General features: G+C 32.3%; 1 protein-coding gene across 1 annotated transcript; it reads left to right on the forward strand.

Annotated features, from left to right (window-relative positions):
* The first annotated feature begins 7,451 nt into the window (after positions 1-7,451).
* LOC100783843 (uncharacterized) lies at positions 7,452-10,999 on the forward strand. The gene is given in 4 exon segments (NM_001289364.1): positions 7,452-8,085; positions 8,341-8,463; positions 10,057-10,285; positions 10,718-10,999. Coding segments are annotated over 4 exon segments (936 nt in total). The 5' UTR covers positions 7,452-7,503; the 3' UTR covers positions 10,720-10,999.
* The last annotated feature ends 14,109 nt before the right edge of the window (positions 11,000-25,108 follow it).

Here is a 25,108-nt window from a genome sequence, read left to right on the forward strand (position 1 = left end):
TTTACTTTCCGCTGTGCATTTTAATTTCCGCTTTTACTTTTGGTTAAGTTTCTCTTTTACTCCTTATTCACTTAACAACATAGTAAAAACCTTAGAAGAGTAAATTTTTAATTAGTAAAGGTTTAGGAATAATTAATTCAACCCTCCCCTTCTTAATTATTATGAGGCCACTCGATCCAACAATCAAATGACTCATCACTATCATCAAATGACTTTTCATCTGACGATGACGATCACATTACGAAGAACAAAGTGTTGATGTTTGTTGTAGTTAATGTTACCAATTACTTCATGAATTATGTTGTGAAAAATTCATGTAGAGATTCAAGCATGACAGACCATCATTGGGTATCTAAAATTCTAAATGGTCATCTAATACGTTGTTATCAAATGTTTAGAATGAAGAAACTTGTCTTTCTTGAATTATGTGATATCTTGGAAACCAAGTACAACTTAAAGAAAACTCAAAATGTCAGCATTTATGAGCAAGTTGGCTTGTTTTTATACATGTTGAGTCAATCAGGTTTTATTCATAATTGTGAGGAAAGATTTCAACATTCGGGTGAAACAATATCTATACATTTTCATAGTGTCTTAGAAGCTGTGTGTATGTTTGCAAATGACATAATTAAGCCTGTTGATCCATCATTTAGAGATACTCCCGATGAGAGATGAGAGTATGAAAGATGTCAGATATCGCCCTTATTTTAGGGATTGTATTGGTGCAATAGATGGTACTCATATACGAGTTTGTGTTCCCTCTCATCTACAAGGAGTCTATATTGGTCGAAAAGGCTACACTACCACTAATGTCATGGTTGCTTGTGACTTTAGCATGTGTTTCACTTTTGTTTGGGCAGGTTGGGAAGGTTCTGCACATGATACTAAGATATTTATGGAGGCTTTACGTAAGCTTGAATTGCATTTTCCACATCCTCCTCAAGGTACTTAACATTTATATATTATAAATATTTGTATCATTATAATTTTGTGTTCTAACATGCAATATTGTTTTATTCTTTAGGTAAATATTATCTTATTGATTTTGGTTACCCTACTTTTATGGGTTTTTTAGGGCCATACAAGAAAACTAGGTATCATCTCTCGCAATTTAGAATTGGGCCTAGAATAAGGGGGAGAGTTGAAGTTTTTAATTATTATCATTCTAGTCTTTGAAGTACAATTGAACATGCATTTGGTTTATGTAAAGCGAGATAAAAGATATTGGATAATATGCCACCTTTTGCTTTGAAGAAACAAAACCAAATCATTGTTGCTTGCATGACTATACATAACTTCATTCAAAGAAATGACAAGAGTGATAGAGAATTTGATTCACTAGATGAAGATAACGAATAAATAGATAGTGATGAAGATGAAAGTGAAGTTGGTCTTAGTATTACAACATGAGAAGAATCGGATGCTCAAAGTACTTTACAAATGGAACGATTTAGAGAATCTCTAAAGAATATGTTTCCAACACGTATTTAATTTCTTTATTTTTTTAATAATATAAAGTTGCATGTTTATGGTATGAGTACATTTGAATAATTTTATATTGGAAGACATTATTGATCATATTATTACCAGGTTAATGACATTTTATATTTTATATGTTACAAAATATTATTACATAGATAATAATTAAATTTATAAACTAGAATGTGAGTGATAACATTACTAAAACAATAATGTATTAATTAAATTTTAAATATGAAAATTAATTATATAGAAATACATATAATTATATTTTTATGAGATATATTTATTTTATTTTTATAAAAATATTTATTTTTTAATCAAAATTTCTAGAAAATATATAAAAATATTTTAAATATAATGATAAAGTTAAAATAGTTTTATAAATGAAATAGAAGAAAAAAGTAATTTTTAATAATATTTAATTATTTAAAACATTTAATAATTATATAATAATGTTAAAGTATTTAATTATTAGTTTTAATAATATCAAAGCATATAATATCATTTTTGGTAATTTTAAGTATGTAAAAGACCTTCTACAATTTCATCCAAATATCATATTATTTTAAATAAACATTTAAGAATTTATCATCCAAACATTAAATTAGCTTGTGTAAAAACAATTTTTTGGATAAGAATTTCTTGAATAAATTCTTTTCTTATAAGATCTTCTATGGTTGTGCATCCAAACATGTCATATGTCTAAATTTTATTGTTTATTACACGGAGGATATTAAAACAAATGGGTAAGAAATAAGCACCGAAAAATGGAAAACAAGAAATAGAGATCTTCTCTTTTAGTCAACATGCACCCAGATGAATATATGCATGCGTTGGATAGGCATAATTTCAACCTGACTGGATTGAATCAAAATTAACATTTGATGTGCCCAATTAATTTATCTCAATTCAAAATTGATTTTTCAAGCATGCCATTTAGCGCACTGACACATGAAACACTATATTGAAATATATTTTTTTTATCATTTTTTAAAATTAGTTCATCATATTTATTTGATCTCTTGGGTTGCAACTAACATATTTATTATTTTATTTAATTTCTGTTGATAATAATAATAATAAAGCAAGTAAAAAAAACTAATCAAATAACAATGTCTCTGTACAATTTATATTTAGTTACCAAAATAGAGATCGAAGGAACGGTCGCTAGCATCATTTTATTAATGTAAATCTTTGTGATGATCACATTATCAGTTACAAACGCAATTTTTATTTTAATATTTATGTTGAATTATGACTTAGCATCTAAATTTGCGACCAAAATATTCAATTGTTAATTTCACCCCTTTCTAAGATTTTAGCAACAAGAATCTTATGATTAACTGATTTGCAAACAAAATGCTAACCGAATATATTGGTCGCTAATTTCAACTGAATGTTTATTCAATAATTAGAATTGTTAGCGACAAGATTTATTGTGACTATCATGGTTTGGTCATCAATTTGATTGTTAACTTGTTTGGCAACCAAATTTCATCATATAGAAAATGAAAATTTTAGTAACTAATGTTTTTTTATATCGAGGTAGGCAATCAAAAGTTGGTTTTAGACTAATACAACAAAAGATATGCAAGTACTTCCTTATCTATTCAAAACATTTGATGATGTCACAATAATTAGTTGATTAAGAATTTACTTAGTTTATAAAAAAAATTACATATGAATGCATTGTCATGGTCATTGATTATATGACAAGGAAATGGGTTCCTAACTTCATTATGTTGGGAATTATCATTGGGCTAAAACAAAAACAAAATAATCTTTAAAGGAATATTTGTTAGATACCTTTTTTAGTTTTGATAATCTTTATTCCTAGATAAACTATAATTTCACATTTAATCAATATTTAATTCCGGTGAAGGGAATAAGGAAATTTTATTCTTAAGTGACAAGAATCTCTTCTCATAAGTTAAAATCCAGATATACCATCCTTATTGCCAATTATCCCATTATCCTTAGAATGCTCTTTCATGTTAGGTGTTATGATTTTTTCCTTTCTCACAAATTTTGTTTTTATATGTTGCGTAAGGTGGCAAAGCTGGTCAGACCCATCTTGGCCTACCAAAAATGGGTTCGGATGGGTTGAAAATCCTGATCCATCCCACTTAAGGGGTGGATTGGCCGTCAAAAATAAAAAGAAAAGGTAAAAAAAGGGAAGTTTTAATATTTTATTTCATAAAATTAACCTAAATGAACAAATATAGTTAGAGAACATAAAATATATCAATTATTTATCTTAAATTTGATTTTAATAAAAAATTTCCTATTAGTATTAGAGAAATTTAATTTATAAAATAATATAAAACAATAATAAATATGTTTTTTGATTTTTTAAATAATATTGTAAATTTTAAAAAAATACAAAGTGACAACCCAAAACTCAAATACCAATTAGTATTTACATTTTTTTTTTAAATGTATGACAGATCGGTGGGCCAACTCGTCCCATCCCGCTTAGTTGGCAGGGTTAGGCGGGATAAACAATATGGGGACAGAGAAATTGAGTCACCTAACCCACCTCTTGACATTTTTGGTTGGTTGGACTGCTGGGCCAAGACCCGCCCACAATGTCAACCCTAATGTTGCACCTATTTCATTCCCTCAATTTTGTTCATGTTACTGCCAATTACATGCCGAATGGTTATGTATATAATGTTAGATACGAAACTTGTTTAGCATTTTGGCAGATAGAAATTGAGGTTTTTGCACATTGGTTACATTCGGTATAAAAAATATCTTTTAATACAATAAGGATATTTTAATAATTATAATATATATATTTTTAAGAAAAAATAATTCTGCAAAACTCAAGTAATTATTCTTAGAAATATAAAAAATATTATCCACCAATTTTAATAGTTAACCAAACATATTTTTCTTATGATTAATCAAAAATAACATTGTCATGTTACATTAGAGGGAAAAAAATTCTGAAGATTAAAAAAATTATCCGTGAAACAAATGCTCCTAAAGAATTAAAAAAAAAGCTTGAAAAGACTAAAATTAAAAAATATCCAATTTTATATGCAAAGTTGTTGCCAACTCTTCGTTTCAATTAATTTATTATCGTTTTATGTGTAATTTGGGCCCTCTAAAGAGTGATGCAAGCCCACATTAGCTTGGGTCGTGTGGGTTTATGGTTGGGTCTAGTTTTTATAAAGCCTAAGATATCATAACTGCGAGAACATGTAAATAACAATTTGTATACTCGAATAATATTCTTCATATATATATATATATATAAATATAAATTTTTAAAATTTTATAAATTTCTTAATCAGTATTTATGAAAATAAAATAAAATGAATCAAATTTCTTTCATAAGTTAAAAATAAATAATCATCTTAGGTTTTAGAGAAGATAAAGAAAAGAATATCTATAAAAATAGAAGTACATAAGTTTTTTTTTTTTAAAAAAAAGTTTTCATTTTGTTTTTTCTTATTATAAATACTTATTAAAAAAATTCATCTAAAGAGAACCTTATATTTATGTTCTACAATGACCCTTCTTGTCCGTAGTTGCCTCTTGCACGAGGATTGGAAGGATAGCAGCACCAATTGTTGTTCTAACGATGTTGCAAGTTAAAAGTAACTTACGTACTTTAACATTTGAAGAAGAAGAAGAAGTTAGATAAAAACTAAGGGGGTATATTAATTTTAATTTACGAAAAAAATGAATTAATTTATTTTTATTTTTTCTTATAACTACTAAAATAATTATCTATACAAAAGTTTATATAGCATTGTTTACGGTTTATAATAGGGTGACCATCTGTGGGGAAGAACCACAATAACTACTTGGTTTTGACTTAATACTTAATAAACATAAGAGAGATGAGTAGTGTGAGCTTTTTTCTCTTCTTTAAATTGGCAATGGTCATTGCAATCTAGAGTAGTTGATAATTCAAATGCAACATCAGTAATTAGGTGAAGTGTCATTTTATCGTGAAAAATAAATGAATGGTAATCTCATTTAATCAAATCCAAAGGATTTTTTTTTACCGATAAAAAAAAAAAGAATTGTTTTTTTGTTAGTTATGTTTTTAATCTCTCATATTTAAAAATTTCTTGTTTAGTTCCAAAAGAAAAATTCACATTAATCATTCGAATTGAAATTTAACTTTCTAATGTAGATGCTTTACTAGATTTTATGGCTTCTTCAACGTCAATACTAGAAATTTTGTTGAGATCAAAATGATGTTTGAAACAGACGTTTCACCTTCAATTCCAACCCCATTTGATGAATCTATATTCTTTATTGTGATCTCATCTTCGTGGTGAGAAATAACTTTTCATTTAATATATTTTATAATAATTAAATATTTAAAATTTAATAGTTAAATACCCTATTCAATGTTTTATATAACAAACAAATATGTGCACTTTTTTGTCTTAATTATTAGAAATAGAAATATGGACCCAATGTTAGATAGGTTAATTATTAATTTTCTTTTAGAGTAATGTTGTCTTCGTTTCTTTTAATTGTTGGATTTTTGAAAAAAAAAATCTATTTATTTGACATTTTCAAAGTTTAAAGTAACATTATTTTTTTTTCAATTATAACTAGTACATCTCCATGTGTGATTCACAAAACAAATTATATGGGAGGGGGGAGAGGGTAATATTTTCTATTATTTTAAAAAATTAATTTTAAAACTTGAAAATAAAAAATAATAATTTAACATTACAAAAAAAATATATTTTAACAGAACATGCTCAAGTAACCTAATGTTTAGCACACTTATTATCTCAAATTTCATTTATTAAAATGTGGAGGCTCATCAAGAATAGTGAAAGAAGAATCACTCCCCAAAGCCCACTTCACTAAAGTAAGTATCAGCTGCGCAATTTTGCTCCCTTGAAACATGACGAGAAGTGAAAACTCTACTGGTATAGGCGCGCCATAAGGATACCTTTATTTTTCACTCAATTTTTAATTAATTTATACATATGCATTATTGTAGAATACAAATAAAAAACTTCAGAACTATTTTTTTAAAATAAAAAAAATATGAGAAAGAACTAAGAGAATAAAACACATGCTAATTAATTCCCTATGTAAGTTGATACATTAGTTGGACTTATAACAATACAAGTACACTCATTAGTTGGAAAAGTTATTCCGTGACTAATGTGTTGTGTGATTGAATATAATCATTACTTAAATTATTTAATTATTTTAAAAAAATTAAATCATTTAATTTTATGAATATTTTTAAAATACAATTTAAATGTATGAAATTATTAATTAACTTAATTTTGATTTGTCTTTTTGAATTTTTTTTTTACTTCTTATATAAACAAAACAAGTAAAGTTTAATATATTTCATTCAATATTTTCTAGTTTTTAAATAATTAAATAATTTTGCTTTTGTTATATATTTTTATTAACTTTTTTTAATTTATTTATCTAAAGCATTAAAGTCACTTATAAACTTTCAAAACACTACTACATAAACCCAAACAATTTATCAAAAACCAAATTAATTTGAGTAATATTAAATTTGATTTCCCTTAACTAAAATTTTATACTCAGATTTTAAAATGAAAGAAGAGAATTTTACTAAAAAATAATCAACCAAATTTTTCAACAAAAATTAATTATTAATAAAATAAGTAAATATTACATACCAATAATATATGATTTAAAAAAACTATTTATCAAAAAAAAAAACACAAACAAATCGTATGTCTATCAATTCACACGGACACGTTAGTCTAATTTTAACAATTTATTAATATCAATTAACATCGTGATGACATAGTTAATCGAAAGTTGCAGAAAAGAAAACCTCTCCGCACGAAGCGAGATGGCGCCACGTATCCGATAGGACCCCAAAGCCATAAGCCAGTGATATTTTTTGAAGTTTAGATGCAGAGGTGGGCCCTCCCCTTATTTATTTCAACATCAAATTGTATAAACCAAAGTAAGCAGCTTAACAACAAAGCACCATTTCTCTTCCCTCAACTAAACTCATATTCCAAAACGCAGAGCCAAACCATGTCGTTCCCCTTCAACCACTCTCACGCCACCCACACCCACCACCGCAGGGACGACGACGACGACGAACGACCCACCGTTTACCCTCCGCCGGGAAACTCCTTCAGCAACCCGCCACCTCCGTTCTACGGCGTCCCTCAACCACCACCCCCTCAGCCGGAGACCCACGTGTTCCATTCCGCTCACGTGACACCAGGACACGTGTCCCATGACTTCAACAACTACTCCGCTCCCCCGCCTCCACCCCCTTCCCACCATCATCATGATCGTCATCATGACTCCTTCACCCACGCTTACCCACCTGCTCCCGCTGCAGCTGATTACCCCGCTCACGGAGGCAGCAGTACCACCGTGCACCACGTGGCTCACGAGTCTCACCACCACACCCCCCATTCCGCTTTCTCCTCCCACAACAACGCACCCCCCACCACTGTTCATCACGTGAGCCACCAGGTTAACACCGGTGGTCTCTCGACCAAACCCACTGTCAGGGTTTTCACCAAAGCTAATCCCAATTTCTCTCTCACCATTCGTCGCGGCCAAGTCATTCTCGCTCCCTCCGATCCCACCAATGAGTACCAGGTGTGTCTCCCTCTCAACCCCAATTCTACCCTAAATCTGATTTTTTTTTTCTTTTTGTAATGTTTCACCATTTTGGTCCCTGAATATATTTTAACCTGCCAGTGACGATTTAGTCCCTTAATAAAAGAAAGAAACTTAACCGCAGACACCACAAGACAGGATGAAATTGTCACACTTTTTATCCGGTTACCCGTTCAGGAACCAATATGATCATTTAGCCTTTATTTTTTGTTTATCTTTTTATTTGAAACGCAGCATTGGTATAAGGATGAGAAGTACAGCACGAGGGTGAAGGATGAAGAGGGGTGCCCTGCTTTCTCTTTGATCAACAAGGCCACTGGTGAGGCCTTGAAGCACTCCATCGGTGCTACTCATCCAGTAAGATCTCTTTCTCAAGTTTTACCCGTTGATATGATCATGCTTGCTATGCTGGGTTTTCAATTAAGATTTTGGAATAAGGGCATGTTTGGATAAGTTTATCCAGAAGCAATTCCACTAGAAGAAAATAAGAAGAAAAAAAATGAAATGATTTTAGCTTTCGGAGAAGTCCATTTCATGTTTTTCTTCTCCCAGAAATGCTTCTAGAAAAGTTTGTCCAAACAGCCTAAGAAAATTTCATCCTTAGAATTGTGAGTTGTTTGAATGATCCTAATAGGTGATAAGCATTGTAGCTATGCTATGTTTTCTTGCCTGTGTTTCGTGATGGAAATGAAAGGAACCCGACTCAGATTTGTTGCTTTCATGCAATAGTGAAACAGCACTGTTGTTGGATGAAGATCAGACGGTTTAAATTTCAGATGCATTTTTTTTTAAGTTTGATTTTGGAGATAAAATATGATTCGTCTGATTTTCATCTAATGGGTTACAGTTAGCTGATTGCGGGAATGTGTTAAATTCCTGATTGCAGCGAATCTGTGTTTGAATCGGAATGTGATGTCTGTTACAGCAAATGCATGTCAATCGGTAATTTTGATTCTTGATGTTCTGTTACTACAGTATTTACCGTACAAACATGATGGCTTTGCTAGCTTTTCTGTTTCAAATAAAGTCAAGGAAATGGCTAACTTACACCCCAAAAATGGGGGGGGGGGTTTATGAGTGGATGGAAGAGAGAGGTAGAAAGAAAAAGTAAAGAGAAAAAAAAATGATAGATCTGATAATGAGTTGCTGTGGAAATGAGATGGATGAGAAAGTGGATACATGATAATAATAATAATAATTACTCTAGAATCAAATAATGAAACTTACCCTGATGAGTGAGGTCCTTTTTTAAATAGCTTTATGAGTTGCTTGGGGCTTTCTGCTTTTAAGATAAAGTTGCTTTTGTTCTGATGTGCAAATTACCAATCGGTTTGCATTGGGATAATTGCAGAGTGAAGCATCTTGGTTTGTCTATTTCCTTTCCCCCAAAGTGAATAAAAAATGGGTTCAAACTTCAAAGTTAAAGGAAACAAAAGTGTAGCCAAGAGCAACAGTAAAACGATCTTGGGATCAATTTTTATCAGTAGACTTTCTTTGACAAGTCATCTTCAAGTATTATCACTATTATTATTATTATTAGTAGTAGTAGTAGTAGTCTTTTCCAAGGCATGTGGCATGGCGTAACCTTGCAGTGAGACAGCATCAAAATGCTCTCTGGCCCTTAAAACTTTTATAACAAAAACATGTGACAGTATCTCTTTATTTTTCTATACTTTGCCAATTTGATCTTTCAGTAATGTGCTTTGCATATTGCTTTGAATTCTTGAGTTTTATGGTTGAGTTGCCCATATCATCACTTGTTTGTGTGTGGTTCTCCCTGTATCCTGTTTCGTGGATAGTAGAAAGTGAATGGAAAGTGGATAGAGTGGAAGATCCTTTTGTTGGGAGAAAATAGCAATTTTATATAACATCTTCATTCCTACCTTCTCTTCATTTCCCCCTTTCTGGTAATTTGTTAATTACATGAGAAATCTTATAATTCTCATGTAGGTTCGGCTGATACCTTACAAGCCAGACTATCTTGATGAGTCTATTCTTTGGACTGAAAGCCGTGACTTAGGAGATGGCCACAGAGCTATAAGGATGGTCAACAATGTTCATCTTAATGTGGATGCTTTTCATGGCGATAAGAATTCTGGAGGTGTGCGTGATGGCACTACAATAGTCCTCTGGGACTGGAACAAAGGTGATAACCAACGGTGGAAGATCTTACCTTACTGTAAGTTTTCTATCCATAACATAAATTAAATTCCCAGCAAATCTCTATCATGTTTCTTCCTTTTGTGATTCCTTCTAAATGCCTAAATAGTTTTAAAACATTATTATCTAACGGTAAAGAAGTTTGTAATGTATATATGCTGTGTTTGTTATCAAGACTAACCTTTGATGTTTTAAGTGTCTCAAGTCTCAACATTTGGTCAGAGGATTCCTAATGATTCCGAAGTTATACTATCTACTCAATAGCTTATGTTTCTTTTTCTTTGGTAGCATATGATCCAGAAGAAAAAAAAAAATAGTTGACATACTTTTTGTTGCTGAATGTGCCTGAAAAATTGACAAAATCATTTGTCCCCATTTTTCTTTTCTTTCCCTAAGAATGAAATATTGTAACTGATTCCTTCTTAAATCTTAACGATTATGCTAAATGCAGGAGTAAAATTGACGGGATTTGTGAGTGGCTTTGAAGATGCATTAAGTTGAGAGGACTATTGGCCCTTCTATTTGAGTAGTTTGGTGTTGTCTAGAGTATGAATGGTGTGTATTGCATTTACTGGTACCAAGCAATCGGCTTTTTTCAATAGAATAAGTGTGTTTATCTAATATTTATTGCATACATGTGGCACTGGTTAATGTGCTGATTGCCATATATATATTGGTATACAGTTCATGTATCTTCTTACTAGTATATCTTAATGTGATTCAGTGTGAACAATTACTGCTGTTGTTACTTGTTACATCTATCACTGATGAGTGATGATTAGTTAACTAACACGGGGAGAGTACAATGTGACTTGCTAGATCATGGGTTTTCAATGTTTCATTTTTCATTCTTAATTTTCCTTTATATTTGAGAACTTCTTTTAAAAGAGAAATGCCACTGATTTTTTATTTTTATTTTACAACTTTTACGGTTTAAAAAAGAAATAGAAAAAAGATAAGAGAAATGGATCATAAGATGAATAATCTAATCTCAAGTTAGGTGGAAAAAATGAATTATATAAAGTTGTAAAAAAATGTTGTAACTTGTAAGTGTAGCGTTATTTATTTTGAAATACAATTATAAGTATTATGTATTGAATTTTTACTTTTCAATGAGTATTTATAGGAGTCTAATAAAATAAAATATTTATTTTTAATAATAAAAACATTCTTATTTTTATTTATAAATTTTACACAAACAAAATCTTTTAGTTTATAGTTATTGTTAAAGCATAGAAGATACATTCTGGTATTTTTAGTTTCAACAAATGAAGTCATTGTATTATGGTGAAACTAAATTTTCTAGAGATGTTTGTTTAACATACGTTTGATACGAAGAAATTAAATAACTATTTATGTATATATTTTATTCTTGAGAGTCATTTAATGCCATGTTTAACCAAAATTTAATTCCGGTGGATAGGGTAGGAAAAATTTATTTTAAGGTGACAAGAATTCCTCTTCGCTGTAAAAATTCAGATATATTTTCCTTACATCCATTATCCCACTATCCTCTCAATGCTCCTTCATCTTACGTGTTATAGGTTTTTTCTTTCTGACAAATTTTGTTCTTCCACTTTACCGTCAATTTCATTTACGTTACCGTCAATTTCATTCCCACTCAATGCTCCTTTGTGAGTAAATCTCATTCACTTTACCATCAATTTACAATATAAAGGATCAGTAGTGATAAGGCAAAATACAATCAAAGCAAATTTCCCAAAATGGTTCCCTTTTGCAAACTTATTCCCCAAATGGGGTCGTTTTTAAACAATTTCTGCCATGGTGTTGTTTTTTACGTGGTCTGCATGCAAAATGCATGCAAAACACAAGCTCCATTGGCTACTTCGTGGGCATTGGACACGTGGAAGCCCAACCCGCCAGTGCTGCTGGCGACTTCAGGTGGAAGCGCGTCCCGCCAGTTCTGCTGGCGACTTCAAGCCTGTGCTGAAATCGCAGCTTTGATTGGCAATTTCCAAGGCTATCAGGCTAGGGTGCAGGACGCACAGAAGCCATTTCCGAGGGAGCTGCAGAGCAAGGAATCGCCAGTTTGACTGACGATTTTGCTGAGGTCCCTAAACCGCCAACAGCACCTGCGATTTGCTTTCGTTAAATCCCCCCCTTCCCCCGTAGACCATCACGCGAAAAAAAGGCAGAAAGAACGTGAGTGTTGTTGCTGTTCGTGTGTCTTAGAGCATCCAGCAGGAAAGAAAAAGGAAGCTAGAGGAACGTGAGTGTTGTTGCTGTTCATGTGTCTTAGAGCATCCAGCAGGAAAGAAAAAAGAAGCTAGAGGAAGCTGTTGGTTCTTAAGTTTGAGAAGCTTTCTCTCAAAACGAATTCAGTTGTAGTAAGTTTGTTTAATTAAAATTTTATTTTATTTATATTCTGATTATAATTAGTAATGTATGTTATTAGTTTTGTATCTTAAGTTAGTTTTAGTTAGAAATAGTTTTGTGCAATAAATTTATTTTTAGTTTTAGTTTTAAATAATATTAGGTTTAGGTTTAGTTAAATATATTTATTTTATTTGTATTCTGATTATAATTAGTAATGTATGTTATTAGTTTTGTATTTTAAGTTAGTTTTAGTTAGAAATGATAAATTAAGTTTAGTTTGATAATTATAGTTTTGTACAATAGATTTATTTTTAGTTTTAAATAATATTAGGTTTAGGTTTAGGTTTAGTTAAATATATTTAAATTTTCTATGCTAATTTAGGTTTATATGATACATTGTATAAATTTTTTATGTTAGATTATGTTAGATTAGTTGTAGGTTTAGTTTTAGTGAAATATATTTAAATTTTGTATGGTAATTTAGGTTTATATGATACATTGTATAAATTTTTTATGGTAGATTATGTTAGATTAGTTTTCTATGATAGATTAGTTTTCTATATGAGATTTATATGATATTAGGTTTAGTTTTAATTTTGTATATATATTATGTTAATTTTTTTTGGTAAATATATATACTACGTTATATATTACATTACATTAAATATATATATATATATTATGTTATATATTTGAAGTTATAGTTAGTTAGTTTTTGTAGGTATATATATATGTTACGTTATATATTACGTTATATATTACATGATATTAAATATATATATATATATATATATATATATATATATATATATATATATATATATATATATATATATATATAACTTTATATATTTATATTTAGTTAGTTTTATTTTTAAATGGTAATCTATGTTATTTATTTAAATTTGTGTTTACTTAGTTTTAATTAAAAATGATAAATGATGTTATTTAAAAAAATTTGTGTTTAGTTAGTTTTAGTTTTAAATGCTAAATTAGGTTTTAATTTGTTAATTTAAATTATTTAGTGTAGGTTTAGTTTTAATTACAAATATTTAAATTTGCTATGCTAGGTTAGTTATATAATTTTGTATATATATTATATAAATTTATGGCTATAAATATATATATATGATGTTATTTTTTAAAATTTGTTTTTGCATGTAATTTATTTTATTTACGGAATAGATTTAAATAATTTTTTTATATATTTGAATAAATTTTTATATATATTTAAATTTTGTTATATATTTAAATAAATTCTTTATATATTTTGTTATTTATTAAAATTTAAATTGTGTGGGATATATAATTAATTATTTTATTGTAAATGTAGTTAGTTTTATTTCTTTATAACTAATGTATAAATTATTATGTGAATTTATTGTATTATATTTTTTTTGCAGTATCAATGACATCTTCGTCATCATCTTCATCAATATTAAAATTAAGTCTGGCCCGATTGATGGAGACGTACTATGGATGCAAGCTAAGTATGTTTCATAACATGTTTGGAACGGGGAAGAAGACAACAAATTACACATAAGACGAGCTGTCCCCACGTATCAAGGGAAGAAGAAATTCCAGAGGAAATTATTCCTCTTCTTCGGCAATGCGGTTTTTATTGGATAATCAAGATGGACTATTTAAAAATAAATGCTTCATTAATTACTGCTTTGATTGAAAGATGGAGGCCCGAAACACATATGTTTCACATGAGATGTGGAGAGTGTACAATTACTCTTCAAGATGTCTCAGTATTATTAGGTATGCGTGTTGCGTGTTGCGTGTTGACGGGGTACCATTAATTGGTCAAACTAATCTTGATTGGGCTGAATTGTGTGAAGAATTATTGGGAGTCAGACTACAGGAAGGTGAACTCCAAGGCAATGTCGTTAAATTAAGCTGGCTGGCTCATCATTTTTCACACATCAATAACCATGACGGGAACGTAGAACAATTACAATGGTTTACCCGTGCATGGATTCTTAGATTCATAGGAGGAGTCCTATTTGTTGACAAAAGCAGCAGCAAAGTTTCCCTAAGGTACCTACAATTTTTACGGGACTTTGAACAGTGCAGCACGTATGCATGGGGACCTGCCGTGCTTGCTATTTATATAGAAGATGTGCAGCGCCACCGATTACAAAATAAAATCAATCGGAGGTATGTGCATCTTAATCCAAATGTGGGCATGGGAACGATGCACGACTTTGGCTCCAAAGAGGACTCCTCCGTGATAAAATAAGCCACTCGGACACAGGTTATTTGTTTTAAAAATAAGATTTCATTTGAATAATCTAATAATGTAACGCGTGTCCACTGATGATTTCATATTTTTGTTAGGTGGTTGGGACGTGGAAATCAGCATATTGGAATGATGATCTATGTTTTCGTCGCAAGTTGGATATCATGAAACGACATGAGGTAAGAAGATCATAATGAATTCGTTAAACAATAATAAATGTCATGTTTAAGTGAAAATTAACAATTTGTTATTGTATGCAGTTTCTGTGGGAGCCTTACACAACAACATTATGTCGTCGTTGCCTCCGATATGTTTGGTTGGTAGCGTAGCGTGGTGCGCGGTGGTACCACTAATTTGTTTCCATGTTGTTGAGTGGCACCAACCCGATAGAGTGTTGCGACAATTTGGGATGCAACAACCTATTCCCGAGTGTATACAACATCTATATATTGGTAGTAGTTCATGCTCACGTAACCACAAGCTGCAATAATGTGTGAACATGGATAGTGAAGCGCAGAATACCTTCCGCATTGACAATAATGACCATTCAAGTTAACAGCCCACTTTTGTCCGCCACGTTGCGTAATAGGATTGAAGGTCTCCTCAACTTCAAACCTTGTGGAGTGGATATCATACACGCGAACGATGTGCGAACAAGCTTGTTCTTGATTTTTTCTAAGTTCTTTAACAAGCTTTGAACAATATACTTGTCCTTCATTTTACTGTCTTTGGGCTTGGCGGCCACGCTCAACAAAGTACTTTCGACACCTACTGTACGTTGATTTGACCAACGCTGTTATGGGAATGTTGCGACAATCCTTCAAAACCTTATTGATACATTCTGAGAGGTTGGTTGTCATGTGGCCATATCGACGTCCTTCTCTATCATAAGTCATCGTCCATTTTTCCTTTGAAATGCGATCAATCCATGTTGCTATGGCTGGACTCAGTTCACGAAATTTTTCTAATTTTGATAAAAATGTGCTTGCAAGGAGTGTAGGCTGCATAAAATTAGTTATGAATAACAAGTTTAAGTATATATCAAAGTTAAATAAACGTGACCATGAAATATGAAATCTTACCCAATTTCTTCAACATTTCTTTTTGTTTGGCATTATTGAATTTCGATTGAAGTTGCTTGCTATGTGTCGCACACAGTAGACATGATAACCGTGGGGAGGTTGCCAACCAAGTGCTTCGTTAGCGACAGCGACTTTATACTCGCGTGTCGATCAATATTAGACAAATACCATTTTTATCTGTGACATGTTCACGCAAGTGTGCCAAAAATCATGACCACGCTGTCAATGTCTCACCTTCGACCACCGCGAATGCTAAAGGAAGGACACCACCATTTCCATCTTGTGATGTGGCCATCAAGAGGGTCCCACGGTATTTGCCGTACAAATGTGTCCGTCAACTTGTATGATTGGCTTACAGTACTTGAAAGCCTCTTTACATTGGCCCAAAAGTCCAAAAAACTCTATGAAATTGACGATGTTCGCGACTAACCGTATTCCCAACGATAAAATCGTCATGTAGTATTTGAAAATGTGATCCAGGGGAATGATTTTGCATATGTGTTAGCCACGATCCAAGTTTCGCATATGACTCATCCCAATCGCCATATTCAATTGCAATGGCTTTTTGTTTGGCCAACCAAGCTTTTTTGTATGACACCTTGTAGGCAAATTCACTGTTAATCCTCTCTTGAATCAAAGAAATTTTTATTGATGGATCTTCTATGATCATGTCTTTCAATAACATAACAAAATTTAAATGACAATTAACAAAAAATTAACATAATATGAACATAAAATACGTACCTACTACACAAGTGGCGATTAAATCGGAATCAAGTTTCTCGTGATCTTGTGTGATGATCATATTCAGACATGTATGTGGTCCACCCCATTGTGTGACTTTCCACGTATCTGTTTTTTTAGATAAAATTGCCCTCATATAGAAAGGGCAAGGACACTCTGCACTTTTATTCAAGCAACAAACCACATACTTGTTCGATTTGCTTTCAACAACTTTGAAACTTTGATGCACCTTCATAACATATTATTTGACTGCATTTTTGACCGCATCTTTACTATCAAATTCCATGCCAACATATAATTCTTGGCCAATATTAAAGGTCGATGGCAACTCCAAACCGCAAATGTCCTCCTCATCAGGATAACTCCAGTTGATATTGTTATAATGCATATCATCATTCCAAAATGGATTTTCAATTCGTTGTGCACCTAATAGTTCAAAATAAAAATTCAAATCATACTTATTTAGCATTAAATAGAATTTCCATCAAATAATAAATGTATTGTCTAATTTTTTTGTACAGCAAATTATACCTTCTGCTGGGTGAACAATCCTTACTGGTTGAGGAATGTTGGTGACTTCATCGTCGGTATCAGATATACCGTCAACACTGTCATCTTCGTCTAAAGACTCTTCAACGTATGAGTTAGACACAAGATAATCATCATCATCATCATCATCGTCTTCGTCAATATGTAAATTGCTCATATTTGTTGTCGGTTGTGTCTCATCATTAGATAAATAATTTTCACATGATGTAAGCGAATTTGCAGAATGAAACATTGAACCACCAACCACATCCTTTTCTATGTACAATTCCAGAACTGACATTTGTTCTTGTTGTTTAAAACTTTCCAACATCGTTTCAACGTCTTCGTCATCACAAATTTGCAAGGCAATATATTTTCCTGACACTAAAAATCTACAACTAATAGCAGAAATAATTTCATTATTTTGTAACTTTACCTTGTCTCCAATTTTTTTCTTCAAAGCATTGAAACTAATTCCACGTTTAATCTGAATGACTTTTTTACTGTCTTCAAATATTACACCATCATTATCTTCATATACCCTTCCATTGAAATACAACACTGTTATAACTGAATTCATCGTGTACCTACAAAAACAATATTTTAACACGTCAAATAATTTATAAAATGGGTATCACAAAAAAAATTTGCTTGAACTTCAAAATAAAACTTTATTTAAAAAAAAAATTCACTTCAAATCAATTTCACATTAAGACACTTTAAATAATTAAGATGTAGTAATTTTAATGTAGTAATTTTAAACTAATCAAGATGTAATCAAAATTATTATCTTTAAATAAATTAAACGTCAACACACTTAAATAAGACAAACAATTTTATAAAACTTTAAATCCTAACTAATAAAATGTAATCACAAAAGGTTCCTTTATTGGAACTTCACATTCAATTTTTGTTTTAAAAAAATTTAATTAACCATTTCAAGATACTAATTTTAAAGACAAAATAAAATACATCATACTTCATATTGGAATTTTTTTTCTGCACTAACATACTTACTATAAATAAATATAATGCCAAAAAAAAATTATTTTAAACACCATTCAACTTCAACGCTTATAAATTTTTAACACACACCAACAAACCATAAACATAAACCTAATCTAATTAAAAAATTACTACAACTTCATATTAAAAAAAATTACTACAACTTCATATTAAAAAAAATTACACTCAAAATACTTACTTCAAATAAATATGATGCTATAAATATTTTTTATTTTAAACACAGTTAAAAATATAATATTCAATAATTTATATTTTACATACACAAATTTTAAATATTGATAAAAATCATTTTATTTTACATACACAAATTTTTAACATAGAGAATATTGATAAAAAAAAATTATTTTACATACACAAATTTTTAACATAGAGAATTTTGATAAAAAAAATTTTAATTTACATACACAAATTTTTAACATACATAATATTGATCAATTTACTTAAACTCATAAACAAAGTTTCAACACAAACGAATAGGTATATAACATATAAAACTAATTTATAAAAAATTAATTCAACAAAATATTTGATGCTAACAGTTGCCTTGTTGGGACTTTCAAACCTTGAATAAAACTTTGAAGATTGATAAATTTAAACGAGGCAAATTTGGACGATTTTGAAAACTTCTCAAGAACGCACTGAAACTCGAAGCACTGAAATGGTAAGTTTTATAAACACTGAGCACGTATATAAAGGCCTCAGCAGGTGCAAATCGCCATTGATATGGGCGATTTCCATGGCCTCAGTTGGCGGGACAAGCTTCCATGTGAAGTTGCCAACAGCACTGGCGGGTTGGGTTTCCATGTGTCCAATGCCCACGAAGTCGCAATTAGAACTTGCGTTTTGCATGCATTTTACATGTAGCCCACGTAGAAGACAACACCATGACGAAAATTGTTCAAAAAGAACCCCATTTGGGGAATAAGTTTGCAAGAAGAACCCATTTGGGAAAATTTGCCATACAATCAATGCTAATTGGAGGAATTTTGAAATGATGTGTTCGTGTGTTTCGAGGAATACTGCTATCTTCAGTACAAATGTGATCATGAACGTCACTTGCTTATATATAAATGTGATCTTTTAGGATTTTGTTTTCACTGTTGATGTCATTGAAAAAGATAACTTTGTGGTGGTGGACTTCATGATTTGTTAAACTCAACATAAGCACGTTGGAATTGGTTGGAATTGATCTACAATGCATATATACTCGTGGAAGATAGTCAATTACACAATGAGAGTTATGTGTTAGATTAAAAACTTGTTTAACATTTATGGAGAGAAAAATTGTGAGGTTTCTGCATATGGGTTACATTCGCATTAAAAAAAACACTTTAACACGATAAGAATATTTTATTAATTACTAGATTTTAAATCCTATGTACAAATTCGATTAAATTATATATTTTTATATACGTATTTAGTATTTAAATATATAAAACGTCCACTTTAATAAAATTAATTTTTAAAATATTTAGTAAGATATTAATTTTTAAAATTAATTCTTTTAGAGTTATTTTTCATCCTCACATTTAATTTTTTTGAAATCTAATGGTATTAATAAGCAGTTAATCTTAATCATATATTAGATTTCAAGAAAATTAATGGTTAAGCTAAAAAAAATCAATGGTTATGAAAAAGAATAACTCTTTTAAAGCTTTTTTTTAAAAAAATTTAAAAGTTATTCTTAGAGTAAGTTGATTCATCATCAAGAAAGATAATTACTTATATTTTTAACTAAGGAGATGTTTTTTTTTTAAAAAAATATTAAGCCTAATTAAATTTATTTTGATTGTTCTTTCTCCAAGTAATAATGACAGAATAATGTATAAATTAATATATATATATATATATATATAATAAATATATAAATTGCAAATATTTAAATTTTGATTGTTATTTTGAATATTATGTTTACATGTACTTAAATTCTGTTTTTATAATTAATAATTTTTAAATAATTTTGTTGTAAAATATGAAATTTATTTTAAATTTATATTTTAGTCATTTTGAAGATATTTTAGTCATTTTGAAGATATTAATTAATTTCAATTATGTGATATTAGTTTTTTAAGGTTATTTATTTATTAATTTTTTTTATATAAAACTTTTAAATCAATGCCAAAAGTTATCTCAGTAATAAAATTTACATTCAATATAAAACTTTTAAATCAATGCCAAAAGTTTTTTTCTTTTTTACTGTTATATAAGATTGTTTCAATTCAAAATTAATTTTGAGTTCATAATTAATTTCTCAACCATTTTTTTTGGGTTATCATGTTATTGGTTTATTAATGATTAATTTCTATGAAAAAATTGACTAATAACCTTTTGTGAGATTTTTTTTCTAAATATATTTTTTTCCACAAAACTTGAATCCAATATCTTGGTTATGAGGACCGAATCCAATATCACAAGAATCAACGAGTTTTTAGTAATTAATTTCCCTACTAACAACACATATATGAGAACATTTAACAAAAATCATGTAAGCTGATTTGTTTCAATGAGTTTGGCACAATTTGACACAAAATTTCAAGGTGTGATTGTTTTTACTTTGGTACATGCTTATTTTATTGCCCTCCGTGCCATTTTTGTTTCACCTTTTTTGATTCAGCATTTGTATAAGGTCGAAAGGTACATCACGGGGGTGATGGATGAAGAGGGATACCCTGCTTTTTCTTTAGTGAACAAGGCCACGAAGCATTCCATCGCTGACTATCACCCTCTCACCCAGTAAGAAATAATAGTATTACACGATTGCAAAATGTTTCCCTTTTTTGGTTGAGCTTACATATGTAACAAATGTGTTTGTGTAAAACAAAGGTGTCCTAATTATGCACTCTTTAATGCTCTATTAATTGGGGTTTTCATTGCAATTTGCTTCATCAGTGGAAAACGTATGGAACAAAGGAAAGCTCTTTGTTTACGAAATAATAGCATAGTTATATGTAACATCTTTTTTTCTCCATAATATTTCTTTCTACGTTTCTGCCTTTTTGGTAACTTTTCTTTTGTGATTGTTTTGCAGGTTCGGTTGGTGCCGTACAATTCAGATTATTTGGATGAGTCCATTATGTGGGCCGAGGGCAGGGACCTCGGTGATTGCTATAGGGCTATTAGGATGGCAAACAAAAGCATCTGGAATAGGGAGTTTATATTGGGTTCCTTCACTTAGATACAGTTTCGTGAAAAAATTGTCCAGTGTAGAGCGTTTCCATGGCAAAACGGGTTCCTTAAGAAGAAATGCATTTTATATAAGAAACATGTGCTTAACAATAAAATATTATTATCCAACATCAATCATCCATGTAAAAAAAGAGAGAGAAAACAATAGAAAAAAGAACAATCAACACATCTCATCTCAGAATGAAAAAAAAATTAAGAATTAACAACATCATGTCTGAGGTTGTGTGGCAGTGTTATCAGGACAATGTTTATCTCTGAAACATTCTTCCAAAGAGGAATGTGGAGTTGGCTTACATACAATACGACGAGTTCCTGGAGGAGCTTGAGAAGAGGTAATGGCACACGAGGCTCACCAAACTGTCGGAGAAAAAATATTGATATGGCACTAGTGAAAGAATTCTATGCAAACATCTACGACCAAAAAGACGACTCTCCTAAACAGTTTAAAGACCACGGGAAGCTCATCCAGTTTGACGTCCAGATGTTGAATGCCTTTCTGGAGACACCGATCATCCTTTAGGAGGGGGAGCGACAACCCACTTTCTCTCAATTTCTCTGCACTTACCCCGATAATTAGGCCATTACGACGAAGTTGTGTACGCTGGGAGGCCAATTTAAATTAAATGCAAAAGGGGTCCCATGGAAGATTATGTTGAAGGACTTGACCATTCTCACTCAGACATGGAGTGTCTTGTCTTACTTTAACTTTGCTCCCACTTCCCACACCTCAGACTTGGACATGGATCGCGCACGACTGATTTATGAGATTGTTATGAAGATGGATATGGACTTGGGCATTATGATCTCCCACCAAATCACTTAGATTGCCCAGTCTAACTTTTCCCGGTTGGGTTTCACTACATTGATCACCGCCCTTTGCGACGCCAAGGGGGTCTCTTTAGACACCTTGACTTTTGAGTCCTTGAGCCTCGTCATCAACCTAACTTATATTAGGAAGAACTGCTGGAACCTAGCATATTCTTCCATAGTTTTTATAGGGCCATGGAGGGCTAGGGCTCGTGTCGTTTCAGATTCTCCCTAGGCTCCTCTGCCAGTCGTTCCTCCTCTAGTCTCCATTGCGCCTTCCCTTCTCTACTCCTCCCGAGCAGCTGTCCCTGATGAAGACTTGTCATCACGGTAATCAGCTACTCGGGAGGAGTAAAGAGAAGGGAAGGAAAAACGGAGACTGGAGGAGGAACGATTGACGGGAAGCCTCGGGAGCATCTGGAACGACACGAGCCTTAGCCCTCCGTGGCCCTGAAAAAACTATGGAAGGATCTATTGGGTTCCAACAATTCTTCCTAATATAAGCTAGGTTGATGACAGGGCACAAGGACTCAAAAGTCAGGGTGTTTGAAGAGACCCCCCTAGCATCGTAGAGGGCGATGATCAATGTAGGGAAGCCCAATAGGGAAGAGTTGGACTGGGTAATCTGAGTGATCTAGTGGGAGATCGTATTGCCCAAGTCCATATTCATCTTCATAACAATCCTATAGATTAGCCATGCGCGGTCCATGTTTAAGTCCGAAGTGTGGAAGGTGGGAGCCAACTTAAAGTAAGACAAGACACTCAATGTCTAAGCGAGAATGGTCAAAGAATCTTCCATAAGGCTCTTTTTGCATTCAACATAAATTAGCCTCCTGATGTACACAACTTCCCCACAATGGCCTGATGATCGGGGTAAGTGCGGAGAAACTGAGAGAAAGTGGGTAGTCACTCCCCCTCCTAAAGGATGACCGGTGTCTCCAGAAAGGGGTTCAACATCTGGGCGTTGAACCAGATGAGCTTCTCGTGAACTTTACACTATTTAGGTGAGCCGTCTTCGGGGTCGTAGATGTTTGCATAGAATTCTTGGAGGCTATCTGCAAAAAAACAAGAGAAAAAAGGGACATACATGACTGATAAGAGAAAGATAAATAGTAAAATGTGAAAGTAAAAAGGTAAAAATAAGGGAAACATGCAATGGCTGGGCACTAAGTCCCCATTTGGGTGCTTAGTGCCACTCTGGCAAAAGGGAGGTTGGGCTTAGCACGAGGATGCGCGCTTTGCCCAATTACCACAAGTAAGCAGACAAAGAGGGTTTTGGTCTTAGCACGACTGGCGTGCTAAGCCCAATGCAAAAATGGGACTTCTAAAAACAATGTGGGCTTAGCGTGAGCAATGCGCTAAACCCAGACAATTCATGACAAAATGTCCCAGGGGAATGTCGGCTTAGCGGGTAAGAGTGCGCACTAAGCCCCCAGCGGGGCTTAGCGCGTAGTTGGCGCTAAGCCCATGCATTGGGAGACAAAAGGGCGTGTGGAGATTTAAAATGGCAGGTGCGCTTAGCGTGTAACTAGCACTAAGCCCAAGCACAAAAAAATAAAATATCAAGGTGCTTGCTTAGCGAGTACACACGCTTAGGAAGCAGCAAAATCTGGGAAATTCACAGCACTATTAACTGATGATGAACACCTAAAAGTGGAAGAACAAAAACCTAGAATGCATGAACATAAACACATAAACTCATGAACTTGCTAAGCACGGGATGCCGACTTAGAGATTTCATCAAACAAATTCTAGAAACTTATACAAACACCTAGAACGCATGAACTTGCTAAGCACAAGGATTCAGCTTAGCGAGTTCATCAAAAAAATTTCCAGAAATGCTTGCAAAACCCATAATGCATGAACTCACTAAGCGCGGGGCGCCAACTTAGCGAGTACATGTAAAATGCGCAAATGATAGAAAGGCACACCACATAAGGCTTTCATGAGCGAACTGCACAAATGTACAAAGGCAATGTAAAATGCAATGACATACAATGTAACAAAAAGGCACAACACACAAGGGAAAATAACGAAACAAAGCAAAGATTGAGAGAAACTAAAAAAAAAAGACAATAAAATGCACAGTAAACCGAAGGAAAGTACAAAAGTACTTGGAAGAAGGAGGGAAGAAGGTAAGCACTAAGGAGAGCCAAAACTGGAGGGTGAAAGAGTGTTGAACGAAGAGGAGAAAGAGAGATTGAGCAGGTGAGGAGAAGGTGGGGAGGAGTAAAGAAAGAAAAGAAAAAGAAAAGTGGAAGAGTGGAGATAAGGGGGGGGGGGACAGAGCAGTTTCAAAATTGCCTGCAGTTATGGCCTATGCGCTTAGTGTGAGCGTCATGCTTAGCCGTTATACCTTAACAGTTAAAGGTGCATTTATGATCCCCGCGCATAGCGAGCATGGCTCGCTTAGAGCACCAAGGACGATGTCCTTTGGTCTTACCCCTCAACTTTTATTTGAATTTCAAATTTTTTTAAATAAAACCTATGCTTAGCGCGAAGTTGCTCGCTAAGCCCAATTTGTGAAATTTCAAACTCGAGAGTATTTTGGGCTTAGCGCCACTATTCTGGCTTAGTGAGATTTGCAAGTGAAATTTCAGCTGCAATTTTTGCTTAGCAGGCAGGGTGCGCTTAGCAAGTAAGTGTGGCTCGCATAGCCTATGATTGCCATGCTTTGCCAATTATTGTATGGAAGTTCTAGAGGTGCAAGGTGGCTTAGCGCGTCAGGAGCACATAACGCGTTGGTGTGTATGCTCTTAGCCTAGACTTGCACACTAAGCCCAATTCTTGATAGCTCCAGAGGGAGGTTTTTTTGAAATTCATCCTAGACAGTGAGGTTTTTGGGCTTAGCGCAACTGTTGCGCTTCACGAGAATTAGCTAACCAAT

This window comes from Glycine max, chromosome 19, assembly GCF_000004515.6.
Source record: "Glycine max cultivar Williams 82 chromosome 19, Glycine_max_v4.0, whole genome shotgun sequence".
NCBI classification, from domain to species: Eukaryota; Viridiplantae; Streptophyta; class Magnoliopsida; order Fabales; family Fabaceae; genus Glycine; species Glycine max.